A 15340-nucleotide genomic window follows, 5' to 3' on the forward strand; every position below is an offset into this window, starting at 1 on the left:
GCCTTTTATCGTCATTTTGTACATATGTGTTACATGTTAAAGTACCTGTACTATAATGATGTCCTGCATAAACACATCTTGTCTTTGCAAACATTATATTCTCTTTTTCTTATTACTCTGCATGCCTATGTTTTATTTCAATACGTGTTTTAATCATATATTCTCTGTTAGGGCCACTGTGTGATATCTGTCTACAGACTACAGCTAACATTATATACATTATATACAACTGTTGTGCACTGTCTATGTTAAACAGATAACCAATAGAATAAAGAATAAAATGAATCTGGTTATGTATATCAGATTGCATTAAAGCATAACAGTAACTCAAGCTTTACACAAAAGCACACATGAAACAACAATTTCACATATAATATCATATGTGAAACAACAACAATTCACATATGGGGACAGGTTAGTGAGACGCCCTCTAACGGTGACTCTGGTCTGGTGTTGTAGTGGCTGAACTCCACCACAGTGAGGCGACATACTGACAGTCAGCAGCTTCAGGAGCAGCAGACAAGTCTTCTCGGTGCTCGTTGTCTGTGGACACCAGGAAGTAAACAGGAACAATAACTGAACAGCAGACAGACACCGGCGATAACAAAGACAAGAGACCGCTGTGTCAGTGTCAGTAACGATGGAGGAATATAACTCTGGAGATGAGGTAAAGATAGTTTGACTTATATTTAATTAAACTATCTATAAGTTGCGCAGTTAACTCCACAAAGACGCCTCGGTTAGTTGATATTAGCTAAATCAGCTAGCTTGGTCGGTTAGCTGAGGCTAACGGTGTTTCCATCGGGGTGTGGTCTCAGTCATTATATTAATAATATTAGAAGAGTATTTACGTCAGAAACAGCAAGTTACAGTGACAATTACATATTTATCATTTATTAAAATTTGTTAAATGCCTGTGGTGGGGAAGTGTTCAAATTGTTTACTTTATTTACTTATTACTACTAGTTATTGATACCACACTGTAAAAATACTCTGTCCTGCATTGACAATATTACTGAAGTAAAAGTATGTCAGTATAGTCAGTATAGAAATGTACTTTTTAAAATGTCCCCTCTAACTGTTATACTATTATATATTATATCATTAGATTATTATCACACATGCATTAATGTGAAAGCAACATTTTGCTGTTGTAGTTGGTTGAGGTGGAAATAGACAGCAACTAATGATTATTTTCATTATGGATTCATCTGCTGATTATTTTCTCCATTAATCAATTGATTGTTTGATTTGTAAAGATCGTGGAAATAGTGAGAAATGTTATCTCAATTACCCACCTTCACAATGCTTCGTTTTGTTCAACCAACTGTCCAAACCACAAAATTATTATAATATAATAATTATAATATAATTAACATTATTCAAATAGCTACAAGGAATAGCAGCAAATCCCCAAATCTGTGAAACTGGAACCATGAAATTTTTTTGCACGATTATAAGTATAAAATATTTGCCAATTAATCGACTAATGGTTTCAGCTGTACTTGTTTATACTGTTAGATAGTTAATTTAGTAACAAAACGTCATATTTTATAAGCTCTTCATATGTTTTGTATGTAAAAAGTCCTGCATTCAAAATGTTCCTTAAGGAAAACTATGGAGGTATCATCAAACAAATGTACTTAAATTATCAAAAGTAAAGTAGTTATTATGCAGAATGGCCCTCGTCAGTGTGAAATCATTAAACTTTACTTTTTCAAGTGACACCTGCTGTGTCATTCACAGACTCAATGTTATATAGAAAACATCAGTCTATGTGGTGGTTTCTTCATGCAAACAAAAGGAAATAAAACAACACAGATGACACCAACTAACCATGTGTTTTCTTTTTTTATACTTCCCTGCAGGTTGCCTTCAATGCCGATGAGGCCAATATCTCAGTTAAAGAGGTACCTTTTCATCCCTGGAAACTTTAATAACTGTATTTTATTATGAATCCACTCTTTGATGTGACGGCAGTGTAAATTACTTGTACATGTGTGTGCTTTTTGTCTCAGTGTATTGAAGGCGTCATTGGTGGAACAGATTATAACCAGAGCAAAGTGAACAAGTGGACGGCCAGTATAGTGGAGCACTCTCTGACTCACCTGGTCAAACAGGGACGGCCGTTCAAATACATAGGTGAACTAACTAACTGCCCGTTGCATAACATGAGTAAATAATGTTGACATGTAGAGCTTATATGTGACTCGTAACATGTGACACTGCTCCCTGATGTTTTGCAGTAAACTGTTCGATCATGCAGAAGAGCGGTGCTGGTCTCCACACAGCCAACTCCTGCTACTGGGACACAGCCACTGATGGTAATCATTTTTATATGTGTTAATATGTTAATGTGATACCTGACTTTCAGTACAGATATCAAAACAATACTTTTTACAATACCTTACTTTGTGTTTGTATACAAAACCTTTTTCATTTAATAAGAGAAGCCAACATTGTCAAATCTAAACACAAGCAGTCGGACAAGAACTTAAAATAATCTTAAATGTGAAAAATTATCATTGATATCTGGACCCATCTGCTCTAATTGCTGAGTTTGGGTAATTTTGTTGTGTTCAATTTGTGGAAAATATCACTAGAATTTTTCACCGGAGAAAGATGAGAAATATTAGACGACTGTGCAATGCCTCCTGCTTGTTTGTCTCCTTCAGGAAGCTGCACCGTCAGGTGGGAGAATCGCACCATGTACTGTGTGGTCAGTGTGTTTGCTGTCGCTGTGCCTCTGTGACAGTAGCACCGTGCTGCTCTCTCTCACCCGACACCATCATGTCTCCGTGACCAAGAAGCCATAAAGATCCTCTGATGACACCCTCCATTAGAAGTTCATGTACAAGTAGCTTATTTCTCCCCACGAGCTTGAACAACTTCAGGATACAAGTTGTGGTTTTGTGAGTTGACAGCCGACGTTTGTGTGACTGTGAGAAAATGCGGCTTTGTAGGGACCAAGGTCAGAATGCAACTCTGAAGCAGTGCATTAAGAAATGACACCTCAAACATCACATGTGTATTCTTACGTGAAAACTAAATGTTTTCCCTCCATATGTTGTCCCAAATGTTGTAATCTTAGCATAACGTAGAACTTGATTAGTCTCTAGCCACACTAGCAGGAGGGCTCTGAGGGCTCTGGACTGAAATATCTCAACAGCTATTGGATGGATTGCCGTGATATCGCCTACACACATTCAAACCCACTCCTTTAGCATCACAATCAGGTTAAAATTCCCAATTTGTCTGCTACTTTGGTTTATGACTGAATACCTGCAGAACTAACGACATTCCCTTCAGCCTCAGTTGTACTTTAGAGCTAATATGCAAACATTACCATGTTAACACGCTAAACTAAGATGTTGAACATGGTAAACATTATATCTGCTAAACATCAAACTGTTAGCATGTTGACGTTAGCTCAGAGCACTGCAGTACAGCATCACAGAGCTGCTAGCATGGCTTTAGACTCTTAATCTTGTTTTCCTCTTGGTGTCTCCTTCGGTACATTCCCAAATAAAACTGACTGAACTGTTCCTGTAGTAAAAAGGGTTGATATTGAAGACAAGTCTGACTGTTGTGCTTTAGTAGGTCCCTGATTACTTGTATAAAGTGTCTTTCCTTGTCTGCATTAATATTTTAATGTTTAAGGTCTGTAACTGTGCACATATGAGAGTGTGTATTTCCAGGAAGGCTTAATGGTCCCAACGACTAATGCACTTTTTCTAGACTTTCTTTGTAGGAAGCTGGAGCTCTTCTGTAAAACTGCGTGTTGAGTTTATGGAGGCTGTTTAATAAATTAAATTGTTGGAACATCTACAGTGCAGTCTTGAAACGTGTTTAACAATCCTAACCCACACACAAAGGAGAAAGATGTTATTACTGTTTTGCAGTTTGGTTGTTGGTCCACTAGAGGTCAGCACAGGACACCGTGTAGTAATGTCTCAGCTAGACATTAAACAGTACAGACAGTTTTCACATATAAATATAAATTTATTTAGATTTTTTAGGTAAGATTTTATATTTTAAATGTCGTTTTAATATTGCTCTGTATGAGAATATTCAATGTGTACAATAGGTTGTTCATATTTCTTTTGGCTTCAAAGGTTTCTTGTCTTATTTGTACAAACATCAGAACACTCGAGGCTGTCATCTCTCTGCAGACACATTGCAAAAAGGAGTTAGTGCAAAAACAAACAACACTGACATTCTCTCTCACACACAATTATACATCAAAAAATTTAAAATAAGCAAAAAACACTTCACAATTCCAAACATTTTTCAATTATATATAATCAATTCTTGTGTGCACTCGGTGTAAATATTCTAACTAATGAGACATACAGACGCAGAGCTGACAGACCTAACAAACCTAACAAGCATGAGTTAGAAAAATGCAAATACATCCAAACAAAGCATTTCACATCACTACTGCTACTGCAGTTGGTACAGTTGAACCAAAGCCACTTAAAATCCTTTTTGTAAACGTGCAAAAACATTACGCTTGGAGACGTACGTGCTTTACAGTAACGTGTTTGGTGATCGAACAGGCTCTTAAACAATGTGTGGAGAGTCACGTCTCGTCAAGCACAAATACATCACAGAAGCAGCGCGAGTTAATGATAAAGCTCTTATCAAGGAGTAAAAAAACTGATTGCTTGCAGCCATAAAACCACAGGGGAGGGGGGTTCAGAAAAAAACCCTGTACAAAACAGACTCACCCCCCCCCCCTTCCCCTGCAGAATAACTGTCATCTGAGGCTCCACACATGCACACCTCCATGCCAAAGAGATACACGAAATACAATCAATTCAAATGCATGGCTCCTTGTGATCAGTATGCAGCATATATGTGGAGAGAGTCTCCATAACTAAAGAAGTAATGGTGTCCATGGGTTTTTATTTGACAGGTTAGGACACAGGTGAGCACCACCTCGGCAAGCAGAGCTGCAACGATTAGTCGATTGAAAGAAAAGGAATTGCCAACTATTTTGATAATCGATTAATTGTTTCAAGCAAAAATGTCAAACGTTTGCTGCTTCCAGCTTCTTAAACAGAAGGATTTGATGCTTTTCTTTGTCATTTATGATCTCAAACGAAGAGTCTTTGGGTTTTGGACTGTTGGTTGAAAAAAAGAAGTAATATGAAGACGTCACTTTGGACTCAAATTTTTTTTCACATTTTATAGACAAAATGATTAAATCGATTAATCGTGAAATTAAACACAAGTGAACACTACGCCACCAGAATAGATCTAAAAATTAAGGACACAATTGCTTCATGTAGTAGTAATGGACAGAGTTGAGATCGATGTGTGAAAACTGAGATTTAAAGTGTAAACTCAACTCACACAGAGGGATTCATGTGGCACTTAAAAGCTTACAGAGGGTATGATAACTGTCAAGAGTCGATCCTCCGAATGGCACGTCAAACAATTGTGATGCTTTAAGCGTTGCAGGATAAACTGTGGCTAACGTCACCGTTGACTCCACCACCTATATTATTGCCCGTGTCGTTAGGAGTGTCATAGATCGTGTCATCGAGCATGTCATACGACGTGTCGTTAGGCATGTCGTCTGTGGTGTCGCTGGTTGTGTCGGGGGCTCTGTGATTCGTCGGGACTTTGTGCGTGGTCGGGCTGGACGGCTCCAGGATGGACTTTCCCGTCGGCCTGTTCTGTGGCGAAGTGGAGTTGCACATGAGGCAGAGAAGAGAGGAGCAGTCCCAGAGGCCCTGGGTCATGCTGGAGGAGAAGAGCCTCCGACACGGATGACAGAACTGGTAGAAGACCAGCATGAAGAAGATGGCGATGGCGTAGGCGACCAGCAGCTGCAGCACCAGCAGCGGGGCACAGATGAAGTTGTAGAAGTCTGTTTTATAGATGTACCACAGAAGAAGCAGCGAGGCGTTCTCCACAAAACGCAACATGTAGTACACGGCCATGCGATACCAGTTCTGGGACTTATTGATGAGGTCCGGGTCATTGAGTTTCACCTGCACGGCGGACCAGCAGAACATGTTGATGCCGGCGTAGAGGAAGGTGAGCAGGCAAAGCACGATAGTGGTTCCCACCCTGGTCAGAGTCTTTTCTATGTTCTCAGGGAACGGCGAGTGGCTCTGCCAGAACAGGATCCAGGGGTAGAGGAAGAAAACCAGGAAGTTAAGCAGGACCACAGGCAGGATCCAGAGCTGCAGCACAGAGCTGAACAGAACCAGAACCACCACACGAGTGGCGATCTCGAAGCTTCTCCACAGGAAAATGCACAGATAAGCCATGGGCCGGACGTCCACCTCATAGTCGTCATATTTGATCTTAATGGCTAGGATGTTGCAGCGCAGCGCTCCATACACGATAGACAGGAGGGAGATCACCATCAGTGTGCCTGACGTTAACAAACAGAGAGAGAAAGATGAGGATCACTTAAAGGACATCGTCTGAAGTCCAGGTTGACTTTGGACCATTTGCATTCATGTTTGTCTTTCTTTATCACCTATTATATAAACTGTCCCTCCCGCACAATATCATCACGACCTCAACTATAAATCTGACTGAAAGTATAAAGCTGCCAGGAACCCACAATACATGAAAAATGATGCCTATAAAAATCTTTAGTGATAAACACTCAAAATGTTATTATGGAACAGTTCAATGTTTTTCATTTAAAGTCAACGTATGCCTGTAAATCACCGAAAATATTAATAAGTCCTTTTTAAAATTGTTATGGAGTACAGACATAAATGAGATACAGTGTGAAAGCCCCACATCAGCACTTTCAACTGGTTTCCTCGGCTTGTCTCTACATGACATATAAATAAAGTTATGTTGCTATAAATAAAACATGCTCAGTAAATTCACAGATAAATAGATGAACTCCAGAAAACAACATTCAGGTGCTCGTATGATAATTCTAACAGGTTTTTCTTCCTCCGTCCGTCTGTTTAGTACAAAATTTCCTCTTTACGTTTCCCTGAAAAAATAATTTTGTACTAAAAAGAAACTGTGGATGATTGATAGACTGTAACTCACTTGATTTGAGTAACTCTGACTGCTGAAGCTTCATTAACTTCAGATAAACTTTGTTCAGATCGAGACAGTGGATTTTGTCCTCCATCACTTAGACATAATAATCTTTTAATTGCCGGTACAAACAGGAGAAATAATTACAGCAAACACATCCTGTTTAAATGTACATATGGGCATCTGATTCTTGTTTTAAGACACACTTGAAAAATTGTGAACCTTCCCTTTAAAAGCCCTGAAGCCCACGTTCACATTCAGGCTGTTAAATCGGTAAGCGTGAAATCGAAGTGTCAGACTGACAGTATTTATAACATCTTTTATTTTGTCCTAATTCGACGACCAGATGTCCTGGTTTGACTTTGTGTGAACCTTTATTAAATCTCCCTCAGGAAAGGAAATTACTGGCTCCCCCCCCCACACACACACACACAGTCATGTTTCCATCACTTCAGAGGACATTACATTACATTGCCTTACATTCATTTCCTGGAGACTTACCCCAACCATAACCACTACTTTCCTAACTCTAACCCTTTGACATCTTACCTCACCTGACCTTAACCTAAAGTTAAAGTCTAACTACTTAACTAAATAACCTTAAACCAAGATCTTCACCCTAAAATTTAATGATTTGCTTTACTTGTCCCCAAAAGGAAGGCAAGTCCCCTTAAAGTGACTGTGTAAACACATTTATGTCCCCACAACATGAGTAATACACAGTCTCTCTCTCACACACACAAACAAACAAACACAAACAAAGAGTTGCCCGATTTCAGATCTGCGCCGACTACCAGAGAGTTATATAACACCACTTTGACTCATGAAAACACCTTCCTCTTATTTCCAATTTGGCACTTAGCTGATCAGCCCACACCACAGTGGAGTAGAGGACTGGTATGTGTGTGTGTGTGTGGGTGTGTGTGTGTGTGTGTGTGTGTGTGTGAGAGTGACACACACACACACTTAAGGTACATGTCCCCGCCGCCCCCTCACCTCTTCCGATGGACACCCCCTGCTGCAGGACGCAGATGTAGAGCTGCAGGGTGAGCTGGGGGGCAGATCCCAGGAAGGCCTGAATGACAGAGGTGCGGGCGAAGGCTGCTCGGTGCGTGAACAGTTTCCCCTCCGCCTGCCCCACCTGCCGCTCCACCTCCTCAGACTGACCCCCGCGAGGCATCTGCTTCTTCCTGGTGATGCTGACATAAGGCTCCTCCACACGGCCCACACTGCCGTAGATACAGAACGCCTCCAGACACCTGCAGCACAGCAACAGCAGGGGAACACAGACCATCAGGAGCTGCACTAAAAGGTAAACCTTTCATTATCAACTCATTTTCATTTCATTTATTAGGCACCTCGTTAGCTTAATCAAAACAGAGCTTATTCTTCCAGATGTTCATATTAACAGATAAAATCACTAAAAATCACATTCCAACACATCAGAACAGCAACTCACAACATACAAAACCAGATAAACTGAAAGAAGCCAGACTGCGAGTCTACAGCCGGGCTAGCAGCTCTGTGAGGCTGTCCTCAGGCTCAGTGGTGAGCTAAATGCTAATGTCAGCATGCTAACAAGTTCACAATGACAATAACATGTTTCACAGGTACAATGTTTACTGTGTTCAGCATCTTAGTGTGGCATGTTAGCATGCTAACATTAGCTAATTTGCACTAAACACAGAGTACAGCTGAGGCTGATGGGAATGTTATTAGTTTTACAGATAATTGGTCATCAACCAAAGTACTGAACATCCATTAGTTGTTGAGATATTTCAGTCAGCGTGGCCGCACACTCTTGGTCTTGTTATTTGATAAGTGATTTAAAAGATTAATCAGAACTGTTGCAGATTAATTTTCTCTTCATCAACTAATTGTTTCAACTCTCAGTGCTTTCCAACTGCGCTAACTTTGAACACCAAAAGAGCTTCAATAAAAAGGTTAATATGATGACTGATTGATTGTTCAACTCAGTTAACAAGAAATAAACAACGAAATGCAGCTGTGAGCAGCAGTAGATGAGTTTAATATTCATCATCATTATCTATTGCTACTCCAGCATTTAGCCCTCTGTCTAAAGAAATGTCGGTCACAGTCAGTCATCCGCCAGTGAGACACCGAAAACACTTAAGTGTTGAATTTAGGCAAAAGGCCAGAGGTCTGTGTTGGTAAAGCAGCGCTGATACACGGTGCCAATAAAACAGCGAGGCAGGAGGATTTAAGCCCACGCACAGTGAAAGAACCACTGATTAAACAAATATAAATGAATAAAACTGAAACGGTTGAATCTGTGAGACGCTTTTCAGATGTTAAACAAAATACCAAAATCTCATTGAAGGATGAAGTGATGAAGATCAGTCCCACACACTGTTTCTGCTGAGATCAGCATGTTTTAACTGGGTGTGCTTGTGGTCTTAAAGGTAAAAAGGATAAGTGGAGTTTGCACACAACGGACAGATTTTGACAAAACAATCCAAAAGCAGAGCTAAGAGTGAATATTGTACTTGTATACGACGTACATCTAATCCTTCACCCTCATTGAAAAATCCAAAATCTATGAAACTGCAAATATTGTTCATTTCAAAAGATTAACTGTTGAAATGTCTATTCTCGGTGTTTGTGCGCAGGAAGTTTCACCTTTCCACATCACACTTGTGTAAGTTGCATATTGGACCACAAGTAGTTTCCAAATTTGTTTTGATGTCACAAAATGAGCGAAGAGAAATGTTCCTCCTTCAGCAGATGAATGTTAAAACAGTCTTCTAGTGTCAAACTCTGAACATACATCATTCTGTGTTGGTAATTCAAAGTGAAGTAACTATAAGCACAAGACATTTTTGAGTGGAGGGGGACTTTAAACGGTATAAAAGCTGCAGAAAAAGCTCATAGGTGGAGCTTGAGTATTTTGACAAACTCCTGTTCCTCAGGCCAACAATGTACTTCCAGCTTTACAGACAGATTTAACTTCACTTCTGTTTAGAGCAGTGAAAGAAGAAATGATGCCAGCCGCTCACTTAAAGGAATTAAAATAAGGTTGTTCATTTGATAGAAGCTGGAATTAACAAAGAGGGCAGCGCATCAGCCAGCGGCATCATTGCTGTCATGACACAACATGATAATAAAGACTCTGCTTAAAATATCAGACGTGTTGTTTTGGGCGGATGAGACTCCGTGAAGAGGAAGTGCCGCCGTGCTGTCGGCAGCAGAGACGGACATTTCCCTCTCTGGTTGTGTTGTCAGAGATAAGGAGCCAGCAGCGACAGGCGCTATTCTTAGACCAGCTCTTCACTCGGGACAGATGTGAAAGTCTGAACGGTAATCATCTGAACGCACACTCGAGGGGGAAACAGGCAGGGTCAGATCCACAGAGGCCACTGCAGGGGAGCAAACAGAGAATGTGGATGTTGTTGGGTCCTCATAAATATAACCGTCTCTGTAAACTGACTGTTTATATTCACAAACTGAAGGCTGACTGTATAGTAACGAGCCATAAGTGTGACAACTAACAGCTGTTTTCATTCATCAATTAATTGTTTAATCTATAAAATATCAGAAAATAGTCCAAATTGACGTCTCCAAACGGCTTTTTTTTTGTCCAAACAACAGTCCAAACTCCAAAGATATAGAAATTACGACGATATAAAAACATAGAACAGCAGCACACTTTACACATCTGAGGAGCTGGATCCAGTGATTAATTGGCATTTTACTAAATAACTGACTTAAATGATCAAGCAGTTATCAAAATTGCTGGTTAATTTTCTTTTGATTGACTGATCGATTAATCTAGTATTCAACTGAATGATCTACAGAACAATCCACTATTCTAACGGGCTACAAAACATCTGAAAACAGTAAAAACTGAAGCTCTTTCTCTCCAGAAAACAAATTAGCAAATATTCACATTTGAGAAGCTTGAAACTGAAAGACAGGATTTCCTCTTGGACCTACTGTATAAACAAAGTGCCTGTTTAGGTTTTAATAAGAGCTTAGAAAGTTCTGTAAATGTTGTTCTTTTTGTGAAGGAGAAGAGTAAAGTGTCCGCACAGCGAATGAGATATTTCCTGGATACATTTTGTGGGATTACTCGACTGTTTTCTGTTACACTGATGATGTACTTTGTCTTGACTTTGTATCAGGACCTGTGATGATGTCCGCGTGATGTAACCAGTTTGGTGTTTATATAAAGTCTTTGTCATGTTGTCCACTTGACTGATGAACAGATCTAAAACACTTCACTGTTCACCTTGAATCTGTCGTCCTGCATCCGGTCTAAATAAAGGACGCGCTCACAGCTTTCTCACTGGTTTTCTTTCCGTTTTTTAATCTTAACGTTGGTCTCACACTTTTGAATCTGCTCCTTATTTTCATTTCTTTCACTTTTTTATCTTTTACTTTATGATATTTATTCCTGTGACTCACGTGCTGCCATGTAACAAACCTTTTTCTTTAAAATCAAAACCTTAAATACCAAAAGTTGTTGCAGGTTAATTTCCTGTCGATGTATTGATCAATTAGTGACTAATCGTTTCAACTCTGCAACTAACAATTATTCTGTCTCATCATCAGTTTATCTGCCTGTTATTTCCTCGATTGATTAATAATTTAAATCAGTTTCCTAGCATCCAATATGATGTTTTCAAACCTCTCCTTTGAAATAAACTGATTTGCTAAGTTGACAGTTTATATTCACAAGCTGAAGGTTTACTGAATAGTGAAATTATTTCAACTGACTGTTTTCTAGATTAATCAATTAATTGTTTAATTTATAACATGTCAGAGCCTGAACTGACGTCTCCTTTCGTCAAAACTCTGAAGCTACTGAATTTCTGATTATACAAAATAGAGAAAAGCAGCACATTTCTGTCCTTTTGTCCTGACAATTCAATATTTTCTCGATTGATTGATTAATTATAGATCTCGGCAGTCCAAGATCTTTTCAAATCTCTGTCTTTTTGTCCAAAAACCCAAAGAGATTCAGGTAAGAAAGAAAAACTGCAAATTCTCACATTTGAGAAGCTGAAATAATCACAGTTTTGTTGTTCTCTTCCTGAAGAACGACCTTTTCTGTCGATTAATTGATTAATCAACTAACCGTTTCAGCTCTGGTTTCTCTGTTACAGGAGATGAGTGGGTTTTATATACCATGTAGGTCAGGTATCCTGCTGTTTGTATGTTTGATAGCAGCATCATACAGCCTGTGTGCACAGCAGGGAGGCTCTCTCCATGCAGGATTAGGCTCCTACAGCTGAGGCAGATGGTCCAGCCAGGTCAGGCCAGGGCTTACAGAGGGAGAGCAGGCCTATTATGGTTCACAGTACTAGTGTGGAGATCTTTAAAAGGTTCCTCCACCTGTGTGTAACAGCTCCAGTATGTCTGCTTCTACATTCGCTCCAGCTGCGCTTTATGGTGGGAGATTTAATGTCCTTTCAGGCGGAGCAGCCATGAATAAATCAGACACAGCTGAAGATGATCAAACTGTGAGAGAGGGTGGAGATCTTATTCAAAGTGCACAGTGAGCAGACTGGCAGCTGTGTATGGAACATATCGATGAGCAATGGGCGTATTGATCAGCCTTTTATTTCCGAACTAAATGGCACAGACGTACATTCACTGCGCCAGCGTGTCAACAGCCAGTCGGAGACAAAAGGCCGGACAAAATGAAAACAACAGCATGTGCGCAACACATTCATCAAACCATCCGTGTAAGCAGCTTAAGTGCAGGCTGGCCGGACGTGCTTTTAACGGGAAAAATCATCCGTGCACGCGAAACCTGTGGGTAATAATAGACGTTACATAGCGTGACACGGTGGTGACCGGGAACACAGCGGTATCCAGGGCTTCTGTTCGGGCCAACAGCGAGAGAAACACCGAGATAAACAAGCCACCACTGACCTGACGACGGGTCCGAGCTGCAGGATGTGCAGCAGCAGAATGAGCGGTCTGTCTCTGCTCAGGTCCCGGTGGATGAAGGTGAGGGTCAGCTGCACGAGCACGGACGGCACGAGCGTGAAGAGGAGCGTGAGCCCCTGCCAGATTTGGTCTCCAGCTGAGCGGTACGTGGAGCTGAGGTACAGCGCTGCCGTGGTCTCGGCCGTGAACAGAGACACCGACACAAAGATGGAACTGGGGAGTCGCATCCTCGCTCACTCCGCCATTTGGGGAATGCGAGAAATACGCTGCTTCGCTCGGGGTCCGCACATCCATAACGGTACCACCGGGCGGTCCGTCAGCCAGTCACCCGCTGGAGGGGACGCCGTTGAGTCGGGCTCACGCCGCCGCAGCTCCTCTGCGATGTCGAGGCAGGAGGGATGTTTTCGCAGCCAAGTGTTGTTCCGGACAGAGTCTGCGGGGGGCGCGAGAGGCGCTGCGCTCTACAGCGCGCGCTGTGCGCTCGCGAGAAGCGCCGGCCAGTGCAGAAACGCCTCCAGACAGAGACGGAGTTATGATTGTTCAGACTGCACGATGGAGGATTATTTTATTTTTAGTTTGGAACAGCAGCGTTATTTTATTAAACAAATCAATATTATTTATTGAGTTTTTATGATATAAAGCAGAAAACAAACCGTTCTCACATATTCACGTATGATAATGAACACCAGACTACATCAGTACTACACATGTGAACAATGTAATATCATTGTATATCAAGGGAAAATAAAACAGAAAACAATAAGTGAATAAGGTACCGGAAACTTAGTTATTGTAGTTAAGTTAATGTTAATTTACTGGTTTTCGTAATTTCGTCATTATTATTGAATTTAGAATTGAGTCTGTTGATATTATTATTATTATTATTATCATTAATAAGAAATATATAGCCTATAATTTGTCTCAGGAATTATTTAAGTAAGATAATTATGTCATTTGGCCTTCTCACTTATCTAATAGTTAATATGTATTAATTAATAAGATGTTTTTTTCACTATTTCACTTTGTTTTTCTAAAACAGAACAGAACAGTCTTTTTGGTCAGCTAAAGTCAGTTTTCCTCTTGGAGCACAATAAAGTTGTATTCTATTGTAAACCACTTTTATTTTTCATTAATTATAATAATAGAGTAATGTATGTCTTATGTTACCATTGTTCTATATGTGATACATATTTCAATTAAAGAAACTTTTTCTTTCATTTTTTTACTTATACTTCTTTTATTTTCTCTTTTCTTAGACCCATGAACTCTGATGAATGTACTGTATATTTCTTTACCCAAGATTCACATGTGCTGTATGTGAAAACTAGATTTTTTTTCATCTGGACACTTTATTAATAACAATAATCCTTTACACTTTGTTGTTGCAAATACAAAAACACCACACACACAGACATACACAGCACATAAATGTTCCACAACAGGCACAGTTAGCATTGAAAACCTGCTTTGGTTTGCTTTTATTCACCTTTTTACCAACATGAAATGTGTCCAAAACGCTTTCCAATGAACTTCCAAAAGTTTCCAATGTTGTAAATCTTTTTACTCTGAAAGATGTGATCATATTCACATGCTAGACATTAGTTTTTAAGGCCTCATTATCCTCCATCGACTGACATCTACATAACTGAGTAGCATCTTGATTGCGTTGGGAAGAAAATTAATAAAATGTTTTACTCGCTTGTTTTTTTTTTCCCACAAGGTAAAAGTCATCACATATTGAACATTTAAAAGATCCCCATACATAAGCTGACACAGTTTGAAACATCAAATATTCAGCTGTCACTCTGCGGCACACGGTGTAACCTCGGTTCAAACAGGTGAGTCTGTAATATTGCACACTATTAATAAGACAATAATCTTCAGTTATTTCCCACAGCATCTGTTGGTTATACATCTCTACCCAGCTTTGATGATTGTATAAGTAGATATGCGACACTGAGCTGGTGACGTGGTAGAAGAAGGCATTATGTGACACCTTTTCTCTTTTCTGTTTTTCTTCTGTGTGATTTGGGTGTGATTGACATTTATATTAGCTGTCAATGGTACACGTGCATGTGTGTTTCTGACCTGAAAGCAGCATCTTTGTAGAATATTTAATTGGATTTACAGACAACTATCACTGGATGACTTTGATACTGAAGACTTTTGTCGTGATGATTGTCAGGCAAGTTCTGGAGTTTTAAGGACCATCTTTTTTCTATGGTTTCCAAGTGGATTTATGGACTTGCGATAATAATATCGTCAGGAAGTGTTAGTCACACTAAACCTAAAAATATGTGTATCAGGTCTCTGTGTTCAGATTTGACTGAATTGTGATTCAGAGAGTTTGATATTTGACTCAAATTCACCTCACGCAGTATCTTTGCCTCACATCTCT

At 39.9% G+C, this 15340-nt stretch overlaps 2 protein-coding genes across 3 annotated transcripts; one reads left to right on the plus strand and one right to left on the minus strand.

Annotated features, from left to right (window-relative positions):
- Positions 1–559: 559 nt before the first annotated feature.
- LOC139292349 (dynein light chain Tctex-type 3-like) lies at positions 560–3813 on the plus strand. 2 transcript variants are annotated; one of them, XM_070914669.1, is made up of 6 exons: positions 641–667; positions 863–865; positions 1869–1910; positions 2019–2142; positions 2247–2324; positions 2676–3813. In XM_070914669.1, the coding sequence occupies exons 1-6, from the start codon at positions 641–643 to the stop codon at positions 2750–2752; spliced, it is 351 nt and encodes a 116-aa protein (XP_070770770.1). In that variant the 3' UTR covers positions 2753–3813. The 2 variants fall into 2 exon arrangements, with proteins under 2 accessions (XP_070770769.1, XP_070770770.1); XM_070914668.1 differs by lacking the exon at positions 863–865 and having other exon boundaries at positions 560–667.
- Positions 3814–5453: 1640 nt separating this feature from the next.
- Positions 5454–13169, minus strand: xk (X-linked Kx blood group (McLeod syndrome)). The gene is made up of 3 exons (XM_070915114.1): positions 12925–13169; positions 8023–8285; positions 5454–6391 (listed from the first exon to the last, which is right to left on the minus strand). The coding sequence occupies exons 1-3, from the start codon at positions 13167–13169 to the stop codon at positions 5454–5456; spliced, it is 1446 nt and encodes a 481-aa protein (XP_070771215.1).
- Between the last annotated feature and the right edge of the window lie 2171 nt (positions 13170–15340).

Source organism: Enoplosus armatus, chromosome 11, assembly GCF_043641665.1.
Source record: "Enoplosus armatus isolate fEnoArm2 chromosome 11, fEnoArm2.hap1, whole genome shotgun sequence".
NCBI classification, from domain to species: Eukaryota; Metazoa; Chordata; class Actinopteri; order Centrarchiformes; family Enoplosidae; genus Enoplosus; species Enoplosus armatus.

What these genes read in the sequence shown, in the direction of transcription:
- LOC139292349 (XM_070914669.1), top strand. Translation starts at nt 641, where the DNA reads ATGGAGGAATATAACTCTGGAGATGAG. An exon ending in CCAATATCTCAGTTAAAGAG is followed by an intron (nt 1,911 to 2,018) that starts GTACCTTTTCAT and finishes TTTTTGTCTCAG; the next exon opens with TGTATTGAAGGCGTCATTGG. An exon ending in CTGGGACACAGCCACTGATG is followed by an intron (nt 2,325 to 2,675) that starts GTAATCATTTTT and finishes TGTCTCCTTCAG; the next exon opens with GAAGCTGCACCGTCAGGTGG.
- xk (XM_070915114.1), bottom strand. Translation starts at nt 13,169, where the DNA reads ATGCGACTCCCCAGTTCCATCTTTGTGTCGGTGTCTCTGTTCACGGCC. An exon ending in CAGCTCGGACCCGTCGTCAG is followed by an intron (nt 8,286 to 12,924) that starts GTCAGTGGTGGC and finishes GCTGTGCTGCAG; the next exon opens with GTGTCTGGAGGCGTTCTGTA. An exon ending in GGGGGTGTCCATCGGAAGAG is followed by an intron (nt 6,392 to 8,022) that starts GTGAGGGGGCGG and finishes TGTTAACGTCAG; the next exon opens with GCACACTGATGGTGATCTCC.